At 44.4% G+C, this 12,936-nt stretch overlaps 1 protein-coding gene across 1 annotated transcript in view; it reads right to left on the bottom strand.

Moving 5' to 3' along the window:
- The window catches only part of LOC126468583 (melanopsin-like), a 165,292-nt gene extending 154,180 nt beyond the window's left edge, over positions 1-11,112 (bottom strand). The window contains exons 1-2 of the mRNA XM_050096565.1: positions 11,108-11,112; positions 10,812-10,991 (exon numbers count right to left, since the gene is read on the bottom strand). Coding sequence (XP_049952522.1) covers positions 10,812-10,991; positions 11,108-11,112 — 185 coding nt within the window. The remainder of the gene's footprint in view (positions 1-10,811; positions 10,992-11,107) is intronic.
- Between the last annotated feature and the right edge of the window lie 1,824 nt (positions 11,113-12,936).

Below are 12,936 nucleotides of genomic sequence, written 5' to 3'. Positions count from 1 at the left end.
AAGGAAATAAAATTTATTTTGGCATCCGCGCCTGTACAAAGCCCCAATTTTTGCACAGTCCAATTTTTATACGATACAATCTAGTCACAGTCACAAATGACGATGTCGACGATGATGAAATGATAAGGACAACACAAACACCTGGTTCTCGGATAGAGAAAAATCCCCAAACCGGCCGGGAATCGAACCTAGGGACCCATGACAAGAGGCAGCAACGCTAGCCACGAGAACACGAGCTGTGGACGGAGAAGGCAATGGAAACCACTGCATTAAAGACATATAACGTGTATCCACAGGATATGTGGCCTGTAATTCAAAAAGTGTCATGATGATCCCTACACTGGCAAAATATTCCGGAATAGTCCCCCATTCGGATCTCCAGGAGGGGACTGGCAACGAGAGGTAACCATGAGAAAAAGACTGAATAAACCACAAAACGGTAACTTTCTAGGGGTCGGGCCGTTGAATGTCTTGCCCTTGTACGTGGTAGGTAACCTAGAAAATCTGAAAAGAGAAATGCAAAGGCTCAGTCTAGATATAGCAGGGGTCATTGAAGTGAAATAGAAAGAAGACAAGGAATTATGGTCAGATGAGTATAGGGTAATATCAACAGCAACACAAAATGTTATAATGGGAGTAGGCTTTATTATGAATAAGAAGAAAGGGCAGAGAGTTTGTTATTGTGAAAAGTTTAGTGATAGGGTCATTATCAGACTCGATAGCATACCAACACCGACAACGATAGTTGAGTCACAAGCTGAAGATGAAGAGATGGAGAAAGTATGTGAGGATATTGAAACGCTTATACGCTACATAAAGGAGACGAAAATCTAATAGTCATGAGGGACTGGAATGCAGTTGTAGGTGAAGGAGTAGGAGAAAAAGGTAGAGAAGAATATGGGGTTAGGTTAGGGAATGAGAGAGAAGAAAGACTAATTGAGTTCTGTAATAAAGTTCAGCTAGTAACAGCGAATATTCTGTTCGAATTACAAGAGGAGGAGGTATACTTCGAAAAGGCTGGGTGGTACGGGAAGATTTCAGTTAGATTAGATCATGGTCAGACAATGATTCCGAAATCAGTTCTGGGTTGTAAAGAGTACCCAGGAATAGACGCAGATCGCAATGTAGTAGTGATAAAGAGTAGGCAGAAGTTTAAGAGATTAATCAGGAAGAATCAATAAGCAAGGAAGTGGGATACGAAAGTACTAAGGATGACGAGAAAGGCTCGAAGTTCTCTAAAAGCAGTAGTTGCAAAAGCTGGAAGAAAACCATAGGTACAAAGAAAGTAACTGCAACCAAACCACGGTAAAAGAAATACTTCAGTTGATCGATGAAAGAGGGAAGTAAAAAATGTTGAGGGAAATTCAGGAATACACATGTACAAGTCGCTGAGGAATGAAATAAACTGTAAGAGGAGGGACGTTAAGACGAAATGGACGCATGAAAAATGTGAAGAAATCAAAAAAGAAATGATAGTAGGAAGTTGTGACTCAGCATACAGGAAAGTCGAAATAACCTTCGGTGACACAAAAGAGCAGGGGTGTTAACGTTAAGAATGCAACGGTGATTCCACTGTTATATGCAGAGAAGAGAGCGGATAGGTGGAAAGACTACATTGAAAACATCTATGAGAGGGACAGATGTGATAGAAGAAGACACAGGAGTCGATTTAGAAGAGATACAGGATCCAGTATTAGAATCAATGGGGGAAGTGGCAACAGAACGACTATTCACGTCGGTGTGTAGAATGTATGGGTCTGGCAGTATACCGTCTGACTTTCGGAAAAATATCACCCACATAATTCCGAAGACTTCAAGAGCTGACAAGTTTGAGAATTATCGTAGAATCAGGTTAACAGCTCCTGCATCCAAATTGCTGAGAAGAATAACATGCAGAAAAATGGAAAAGAAAATTGAGGATTTAGATGACGATCAGTTTTGCTTTAGCAAATGTAAAGGCGCGAGACAGGCAATTCTGACGTTGCGGTTGATAATGGAAGCAAGACACGTTCATAGGTTTTGCTGACCTACAAAAAGCGTTCGACAATGTAAAATGGTGCAAGATATTCGAAATTCTGTGAAAAATAGTGGTAAGGTATAGGGAAAGGCGGGAAATATACAATATGTACAAGAACCAAGAGAGAATAATAAGGGTGCGTGACCAAGAATGAAAAGCTCGTATTAAAAAGGGTATAAGACAGGGATGTAGTCTTTCACCCCTACTGTTCAGTCTGTACACCGATCAAGGAATGATGGAAATAAAAGAAACGCTCAGGAGTGGAACTAAAATTCAACGAGAAAGGGTATATATGATATGATTCCCTGACGACATTGCTATCCTGAGTGAAAGTGAGAAAGCAATACATGATCTGCCATATGGATTAAACAGTCTAATGTGTACAGGATATGGATTGGGAGTCAATCGAAGGAAGACGAAAGAAATGGAAAGTAGCAGAAACGAGAACAGAAAGAAACTTAATATGAGGGTTTATGATCACGAAGTAGATGATGTTAAAGAATTCTACAACCCAGGAAGCAATATAACCAACGACGGATGGTCGAGGAGGGCATCAAAACCAGACTAGCACTTGAAGAAAGGAAATTCCTGGCCAAGAGAAATCTGCTAGTACCAAATGTGGGCTTTAATTTGAGGAAGAAATTTCTGAGAATATATGTTTGGAGTACAGAATTGTATGGCAGTGAAAGATGGACTATGGGGAAACCGGAGCAGAAGAGAATCGAAGCATTTGAGATGCAGGCGCATGTTGAAAATTGAATGGATTGATAAGGTGAGGGATAGGGTTCTGCGCAGAATCAGAGAGGAGAGGAATATGTGGGAAACACTGAAAAGGAGAAGGGACAGGATGGTAGGACATCTGTTAAGACATCATGGAATGATGTACTCGTACTAAAGGGCGTGTAGAGGACAAAAACTGTAGAGACAGACAGAGATTGTAATACATCCAGCAGATAACTGAGGACGTAGTTTGCAAGTTTTACTCTGAGGTGAAGAGGCTGGCACAAAGAAATTCGTGGCGGGTCAAGTGAAACCAGTCAGAAGACTGATGACTTAAACAAAAAAATCAATATCCGATTCCTTACGCCATTCTTCTCTAAACGGCCTCGTTAAAACGGTAACGTTTCCTGTATCGTTACCAGGGATAACACAGTCAAAACGACAGCGCTTACCTCCTGGCGTAGAGTAGAGAGAGCATTACGACTGCAAGTAACTTAAGCTGACATCAGTACCAATAAACACAGCCAGAATAAGTTAGATAACAGTACCCACAACCGGAGTTAAAAAAGTAAAGTGGTGGATCAGAAAAGCAAGATAACAGGTGCATTTGGCTATCAGCCGGGCTGGAAATTTTTTTCCTGTGGCAGACCTATGAATATCCCAGCGTGATGACGTGTTTGTATGACCTTTGAAGTCGTTGCCGCTCAAACCAGAAGTACCCGCTACACAGGCACTATTACCACAGCTCTCTGAATCGGTTCCCAAATGGCTGGAAGGCAGGATATTAGAATATGTCTTTCCTTCCGTTTTCCTGAGACAAGTCGACGGGGTCTTCAAGAGTAAAACTCCCGCCTCACATCCGGTTTATTTCACTTTTAAGTAGTACTAGGCGGTAAATGGAACCCCAGTATTTCGTTCCAGTTTGTGCATTTCCGATTGGCGTATTATAGGACAGCATTAATTGTACAATGCTTTAATAGACTGACTGACAAAGAAACGAAACACCCAGAAGGGATGCAGAAAACAGGGTACAACTTTATGGGTTGAGAGAGCACGTGATGTTATTCAGTATTTAGAAGCAAAGTCAAATTTACAATGAACTTGGCAGCATGAACTCACTTATTATTATAACGTTGAAGCCCTCGACCTGGTTGCACGCAAAACTTTCAGTTGGGGACGTTGTCACAAAGCCGTTGATTGCTCTACTGAGGCACGCTGTCCCACAGCTTTTGTAACAGCTCCTTGATATCCCAAATACTGGCACGGGGGCAAAGCCGACGTTAGAGCTGGTCTGCTGGGGATACATCTGGGCTTTGCTGGCCGCAGAAGTATCTCCACGCAGTCAGTTCATGCGACACTTTCGTATCTGGGCGAGCATTGTCCTGTTGAAAAACGGGACCCTAATACTTTAGCATGAGAAGTAGAACATGAGATCGCAGGACTCTGTGAAATATTGTTGCGCTGTCCTAATTCCCTCATATACTATTAGCCGTGACCTAAAGTTTTACCAGACAGCTCAAAAAAATGGCTCTGAGCACTATGGGACTCAACTGCTGAGGTCATTAATCCCCTAGAACTTAGAACTAGTTAAACCTAACTAACCTAAGGACATCACAAACATCCATGCCCGAGGCATGATTCGAACCTGCGACCGTAGCGGTCTTGCGGTTCCAGACTGCAGCGCCTTTAACCGCACGGCCATTTCGGCCGGCTACCAGGCAGCGTCCCGCACCATAATGCCACAAGTAATACTGCTGTGCCTCTCCAGAACATTGGAAGCAGTGACGGCTGTTGTGTAAGAGCACAAGAGCACATTAGACCCTAACTTTTGACACCATGCGGATTTACTGGTTATTTTCCTCTGAATGCTGTTAAACGTAATGTGGTGCTACAGACGAGTATTAAAAATTAGGTGGACTGACAGGGCAATGAAAGAGGAGGTTTTGCGCAGAATCGGAGAGGAAAGGAATATGTTGGAAAACCCAGACAAGGAGTAGGGACAGGATGATAGGACATCTGCTGTGACATCAGGGAATGATCGCCATGGTACTAGAGGGAGCTGTAGAGGTCAGAACCTGTAGAGGAAGACAGAGATTAGAATATATCCAGCAAATAGTTGAATATGTTGTTACGAGTGCCATTCTGAGATGGAGAGGTTGTCACAGGAGAGGTATTCGTTCCTAGCAACATCAAACTAGTCAGAAAACTGATGGCTCAAAAGAAAAAAAAAGTAATGTAGATTCCGCAATCTGAAATATATGGCACTAAATCTACCAATCTGTACTGCATTGCTCCAAATACATACGGATTTCATAAAGAATGTGCAAGGTTCAGGGGCTGTACAGTTAGCCCTTACCACTCAACTTCAAGTTTATGTCAGTGCCGCCAGACTTTTATCGACGTTCGGTTGACAAAAATCCCGGAAGGCATTAGTACATTCCACACATACGCCAATTCACTCCCGGTGTAGTAAAATTAGATAGGACATCAGTATATGTGAAGGTTATACTGTTAGAAAAACCTGTTTTGTTGGGTTCTGAATGAGATATAGTAAGTTTTGTCTGTTATCATACTTTAATCCATTTGAAGCGCTGAGACCCATAAAGGAGATCACCGTGGATTGTGAGATTGTATCATTTATCCAAGCTTCTGACATCTGTTGATCTTATAATGGGTCAGGTTTCCCTGTACTGTAGGCCCACATTGGACGTATATCTGCAGATTCAGGAAAAGCTGTCTCAGAGGTTTCTCTGATATTCACTTAAATATGGAGGGTCGAAGACGGCGTCCTTTTGGCCCTTATGGCTCTCAGCGCCTCATTTGTATTCTCGTCAAGAGATCTTATTGGTAGATAGTACTACTTGAATTTAATAATTTCCGCAAACGTTGTGTTTGGACTTGGTTATTTTTCGGTGCAGGAATCGGTTTTCCTGTGCATTGTCAACATGAACTCTGTTGAATCTGTCTTAAGCTCTCATAGAAAAGCAAATTTCCAAGAAAAGTTAGCCGTGTAGGAAGTAGGTCCTCCCACACCGAGTCCGTTGCCTGAGAAAGTGATTAAATCAAATAAATCAAACAAACGTGACTGCAAGGGACCTTTTAACTATGAAGTGTATAATAAACGTAAGTTGTTGTATGGGTGCAACGTAAGAATGCCTGATTTTCAGCCTGGAAGTTAATTCGTTAACTAATGCATCAATAAGCGATCTTATGAATTTGTCCGAAAAACTTAAAAAATAACAGGTAAAGTCTCACTCACACAAAATTGCGAAACGAAGAGTAGCGAAAACTTAAATAATATTTCATTCTTGCCATTAAATGTACTTCATTATGTACAAAACAAAAAAAATTCCATAAAAAGAGTCCTTCGTTTTCAAACAAGGGAAAGTTATACATATTATTATTACTATTAGTGTTATTACTATTACTGTTATTATTGACAGCAGCTGCAGTTGTATAAATATGTTGATAAGCTTAACTGTTACACAGCAGAAGCTATTAATTCTGCAGCCTCAAACTTACCTAAATTTAAAAACTTGTGAACATCCAAAATGTATACCTACGAGCCGCCACTGATTGGAAGATGGGAGTCCTGTCCCCAGATCACCTCCATTCTCACCTACGATGATCAACAGGTATAGTGCCTAACTGGGATTCATCACTGAATAAACAGTTTGACCATTCACCATTTGTGTTGCTGTTTTAAAGGCAGCCTACGCCTTTTGCTAGTCTCTGACCAGTACAGGATAACTTAGAGTGTTGCGGCAGGGAATCTAATACTTGTTCTGGGATGGCAGGCACAGATGTGACGTGATATAATGCGTTTGGCGCACAATGCTATAATCCGCCCTTATGGTAGTGAGACGTGGTCGGGCGCCACATTGGAGTAGAGTATGCCTGTCCTCAGGTTACCATGCAGTTCAACATCAGGCAATTTCATTACCCAAACGCCCCAGAAATCTGAACATTTCACCATTTCAAAAGCCAGTTGAATAGAGACCAAGAATGAGGTTTCTAATGCTAATGACACTCACATTAATATTTGGCTTTTCTGTGTCCTTAAGAGCGATCAATCATCATCTGACAGTGTTCATCCCATTATTTCCCCTTGGAGACCTGGTAACCACGATAAACACAAACATTAAATTTGGAGTACATTTCTCGTGAAGAAACTGCGGTATCGATAGTAAAAACGTTTACTTTAATGGTAAACCGTTTCGGTCAGTTTTTGACAATCATGATGGCAGGCGATGGTGGTGAATGGAGCAGGTGTTGCAACTGTACGAGCTGTTTATGTTCGTAGAGTTACAACACTCGACCCATTCACCACCATCGCCTACCATTAAAGTATGAGGAGCTGTGGACGGTCAAAAACTGACCGAAACCTGTCAGTATAGGAATAAATGTTTTTTTGGTCGAGGTTATTTGTGCCCAGTTTCAAGATACGAACAACATTACCGCACTCTGGTGGCAATTCTTCCCATCCCAGAGAATTGTACCCTAATGGTGCACATCCCTGACTATGGTGCGTATATTTAAGAAGTTACGTTGACTTGCCCGCCAGGCTAGCCGTGCGCTCTAACGCCCTGTTTCCCCAGCGGGAAGGCGTGCCGGTCCACGGTACGAAGCCACCCGGGGCATTACCGTCGAGGACCGGTGTGCCGGCCGGCCTGTGGATGGCTTTTAAGGCGTTTTTCCACCTACTTCGGCGAAAGGGGCTGGTTCCCCTTATTCCGCATCAGTTGCACTATGTCGGCGATTTCTGCGTAAACACTGTCTCCACGTACGCGTACACTATAATTACCACGCAAACATTTGTGGCTACACTCGTCTGGTACGAGATGTTCCCGAGGTGTCGACTGGGGGCCGAACCGCAGAATAACCCTGTGTTCGTAGTGGAGCGGCGGTAGGGTGGGTGGACTGCTGTGAACCACTGAGGGCTACGTCAGGACGAAGCCTTTCCATCGTTTCTAGGTCCCCAGTTAAAATACACAATACACAATACTTTAATTTCCGACCAAGTTTTCCAGCTGCTTCAGTTGTTTCATGAGGCGGTATATTCTGAAGTACCTAGAAGACTCTAGTAGGAACTTTGAAGAGTAACTAGCTTCTTACTACTTTCATACAAAGTCTTTGTGTAGAAAGGTATAGGGACTACTGAAAGTGACGTAAGTGTGGCAACCTGTTTACTCTATAAAAGTTGTTATGTGCAGTGGCATTACTTGTCGTCGTATATATTACTTTCAGGTCACCATTGTCTCCCTATGACACACAACAGTCGTCTGTTGAACAGAACGAAGCATGGTGGGTTGCAGAATAAAATCTAAATTCTCTAAATGTACAGGATGCAGTAATTTAATTGACAATAACAGAATAAGAAGTGTCCTCCCAAAGTAGCATTTAATTGCCGTGTTTCCGACACTGTTGGATAATCCAAGCTCGATTATTTGAACGGAATTAGCATGTTAATTTTCTTGAAGTGTTCGTTTGAGTTGTTGCTGACAAAGTAACAAAGTTGAGCTGAGTACAGAGTGAATATAAAGATCTTGAAACCTTTTTAAAGCCGGTACAGATAAACAGTCAAAAATAGCATAAGAAATGATACAGAATGAGAAAGACAAACCCTCAGACGTGGCTTCCGCGGCCGTTGTCACTGTAGATAAAATTCTTGTGGGTTGTTGACCACATTGTCAATATATAAAACTGTCCGAAGTTTCGGCCACTTGCAGTAGTGGTCGACAGTCGGACAATTTTTATGTGCTGGCAGTGTGGTCAACATCCCAGAAGAATTTTATCGAGAAACCTTCAACATTTTTTTAGGATACTCGTAACGATTCCACACTTCTGAAAAACGTCTGGGAAATGACGTGTTACCGCTTTTAGTTACATAAACATTTCAGTCGTCTGATCATCATTACATTGATAAACGTATTAACAGCATCATTTGAGCGGAAATATAAAATCATTGACGTCAGGTGAAAAAATTATATAGACTACTGTTATCATTCGGTAATATAAACTACGTCGTCAATGCTGTGAATACCTTTATGAAGCTAATAACTGTCAAACTACTGAAACTGGTTTTCTAAATGAAGTATTTCACTAGCAGCTCAGGGAGATAATGTGGCATTTTTCGAATATATAAGAGCTACGGGGCACCACCTTCTGAAAATTTACCTTTCCACCCTTCGTCACACGAGGCGCATCTAATTGGTAGTCCAATGCTGGGCCGCGCGGAGTGGCCGCACGTTTTGTGGCGTCATGACACGGACTGCGCGACCCCTCCCGCCGAGGTTCGAGGCCTCCCTCGGGCATCGGTGTGTGTTGTTCTTAGCACAGGTCAGTTTAAGTTAAATTAGGTAGTGTGTAAGTCTAGGGACCGATGGCCTAAGCAGTTTGGTTCCATAGAAATTCACACATTTGAACATTTGAATCCAATGGTGCCCAAAACCGACCCAGAAATTCAGAGTGACGGTAAGAACATCTGCTGTGATGCAGTGTCGCAGGTCTTCGAAGTCCTATGGTAGGTAGAGATGGAACATAAATTCTATCCTTGATGTCACCAGGTAAGAAACAAAACCAAGTAATCAGATGCGAGAACTGTAGTGGCGAATCGATCATCACTAGGTGAGCAGTGCCACACAGTCTATCCAAGGACGTGGCGCCATCTCGTTCAGATGGAAACATGGAGGGGCGCTATCTTGCTGAAACATGAAATCGTAGCTTATCAGTTACAAGTTTGTCATCAGCCAAGACTGCAGCATGTTGAGACTGGTGAGACTACTGACAGTTCCCTCAGCGAAGAAGAAGAGTCCGTAGACAAGCTTTTTGGACACGGCGCAGAAGACGTTCACTTTTTTGCGAACTGCGAACGTGTTCTGCAGTTTCATGTTGATCCACATGCGTGTCTTGTGTTGTTGACCTTTCTCGAAAGATGAGAAGGAGCTTCGTGACTGAAAATTTGCTTGTGATGTCGTTATTTTCAAGATGGTTCTGCATATCAGTATACAAACGTAGATGGAACAATTTGTCTTCTTGGATTATGGTATGCAGTAACTGCAACTTGTACTGCTTCACTCTTGAAAGCTTACGAAGGATTTTTCACATTATTGGCTTAGTTATATTCAATTCTGCATTACCTAGATAACTAGAAAATGGTTTAAATGGCTCTGAGCACTATGGTACTTGACATCTGAAATCATCAGTCCCCTAGAACTTAGAACTAGTAAAACGTAACTAACCTAAGGACATCACACACATCCATGCCCGAGGCAGGGTTCGAACCTGCGACCGTAGCGGTCGCGCGGCTCCAGACTGTAGCGCCTAGAACCGCTCGTCCATATAGGCCGGCAGATGAATAAAGTTTGTGTAACTTGGCAATATTACGTCCAGTACACAGCCCACTAGCCAGCCGGGGTGGTCGAGCGGTTCTAGGCGCTACAGTCTCGAACCACGCGACCGCTACGGTCGCTGGTTCGAATCCTGTTTCGGGCATGGATGTGTGTGATGTCCTTAGGTTATTTAGGTTTAAGTAGTTCTAAGTTCTAGGGGACTGATGACCTCAGAAGGTAAGTCCCATAGTGCTGAGCCATTTGAACAATTTGAACACAGCCCACTGTGTATTCTGACACGCCAGTTCGGCATGAACCTACCACGTCTCACAAATACCCGTCCTCCCACAATTTCTTGTACCACTTCACTATGCTGTTTGAAATCTCATCGTGCCTTGCGAAACATACAGCGCAAAGCTCCTTGCACACTCGCTACCTGTTGTCAACGAGATAATTGTTGCAAAACATAAATAAGAAGTAAAAAGAACGTTTTCTGTGGCTCGTTCTCCGCCATTTTCAGCAACTACTGTCAGTGGTGCCTCTCTTGGCGGTTTTTCGAGTTGCCTTGAGCCCTCAAGGTTCAAAACTAACTTTTAGATTTATCTTTCACATATTGTATCATTTGTTACGTTATGTTTAGGTATTTACTTACATCAGTTTTTAAAAATGTTTCATGGGCTTAGTAAATTACGCCGTACAATACGTGACAATTATAGGCGTAGAAACTGTCACGATGAGCCCACCTGGTGAAGACGAAGAGGACGAGGGCGTTGCCGAGGACTCCGGCGGTGCCGATGGCGAGCAGGACGGAGCCGAGCGCGTAGTGGGCGGCGGGCGGCAGCCCGGGGTACTGCAGCCAGTGCGGGTGCGTGGGCGGCGTCGGCGGGCAGCGGGGGAGGCCGCTGGCGCCGCCGCTGCTGTTGCTGCAACACACCGAGTGACACGTCACGTGCGGCACATTCACCGTACCGTCGATGTACGTCACCCGCTTGCTGTCGCAGAGCGTTATAGCGATCAGGCAGTCCAGGAGAATGAGTACCTCATAGGCAGGCTCCGTATCAACATACCTTGCGGTCCGTTCCACAGAACCTGCCAGGCGGCGTATCAGTTTTTGCTGAATTGACGAGGTACGAACGGTTTAGAAAATGGTCCGAGAAAAAAAGTAACACCATTGCGGGCTTTAGAATGTGGTATGTTTCTGCAATACACTTATTGATGTCGATGGTCCAGCAATTAAATAAAATATAAGTTGAATAACAGGGAAACAATAGATTCCAACTTCACGTAATTAGTTATGAACAACAACATTGCTCGCCAGATATTCACTTCTGAACGCATACTGCATCTTCACTACAGAAGCCACGGAAATCAGACAAGAGCACAGGTCGGCACTCCGAAATATTTCAATCCTCTGCGACCATGCACAAACTGCTCCACTGTCTAAGTCTTTCCGCCGACCGTGCGTCCGTCGCGCCATACCTTCCCAGACTCTCCGTGTCCAGAACTGCCTTGTCCTCTCTCGAAACGATGCTCTTCTCCCACCTCCATCCAATCTCCCAAATCACAAGGGCTGTGGTTGGCTAGAGCACTCCCGCCATGTCTTCAAGCCAACGCACATTCAAAAACATAATGAAACACTATCAAAATACTGGATTTATATTTAAATAACTTGAAATTAAATAAATATTCCTACGGCTGGACCATAAACACCCCCTAACACACATTATTAAATACATAAACAAATTAAATGGACATACACTCCTGGAAATTGAAATAAGAACACCGTGAATTCATTGTCCCAGGAAGGGGAAACTTTATTGACACATTCCTGGGGTCAGATACATCACATGATCACACTGACAGAACCACAGGCACATAGACACAGGCAACAGAGCACGCACAATGTCGGCACTAGTACAGTGTATATCCACCTTTCGCAGCAATGGAGGCTGCTATTCTCCCATGGATACGATCGTTGAGATGCTGGATGTAGTCCTGTGGAACGGCTTGCCATGCCATTTCTACCTGGCGCCTCAGTTGGACCAGCGTTCGTGCTGGACGTGCAGACCGCGTGAGACGACGCTTCATCCAGTCCCAAACATGCTCAATGGGGGACAGATCCGGAGATCATGCTGGCCAGGGTAGTTGACTTACACCTTCTAGAGCACGTTGGGTGACACGGGATACATGCGGACGTGCATTGTCCTGTTGGAACAGCAAGTTCCCTTGCCGGTCTAGGAATGGTAGAACGATGGGTTCGATGACGGTTTGGATGTACCGTGCACTATTCAGTGTCCCCTCGACGATCACCAGTGGTGTACGGCCAGTGTAGGAGATCGCTCCCCACACTATGATGCCGGGTGTTGGCCCTGTGTGCCTCGGTCGTATGCAGTCCTGATTGTGGCGCTCACCTGCACGGCGCCAAACACGCATACGACCATCATTGGCACCAAGGCAGAAGCGACTCTCATCGCTGAAGACGACACGTCTCCATTCGTCCCTCCATTCACGCCTGTCGCGACACCACTGGAGGCGGGCTGCACGATGTTGGCGCGTGAGCGGAAGACGGCCTAACGGTGTGCGGGACCGTAGCCCAGCTTCATGGAGACGGTTGCGAATGGTCCTTGCCGATACCCCAGGAGCAACAGTGTCCCTAATTTGCTGGGAAGTGGCGGTGCGGTCCCCTACGGCACTGCGTAGGATCCTACGGACTTGGCGTGCATCCGTGCGTCGCTGCGGTCCAGTCCCAGGTCGACGGGCACGTGCACCTTCCGCCGACCACTGGCGACAACATCGATGTACTGTGGAGACCTCACGCCCCACGTGTTGAGCAATTCGGCGGTACGTCCACCGGGCCTCCCGCATTCC

Source organism: Schistocerca serialis, chromosome 1, assembly GCF_023864345.2.
Source record: "Schistocerca serialis cubense isolate TAMUIC-IGC-003099 chromosome 1, iqSchSeri2.2, whole genome shotgun sequence".
NCBI lineage: Eukaryota > Metazoa > Arthropoda > Insecta > Orthoptera > Acrididae > Schistocerca > Schistocerca serialis.
The sequence above is the reverse complement of the archived record's forward strand: the minus strand, read 5'-3'. Positions and strand labels throughout refer to the sequence as shown.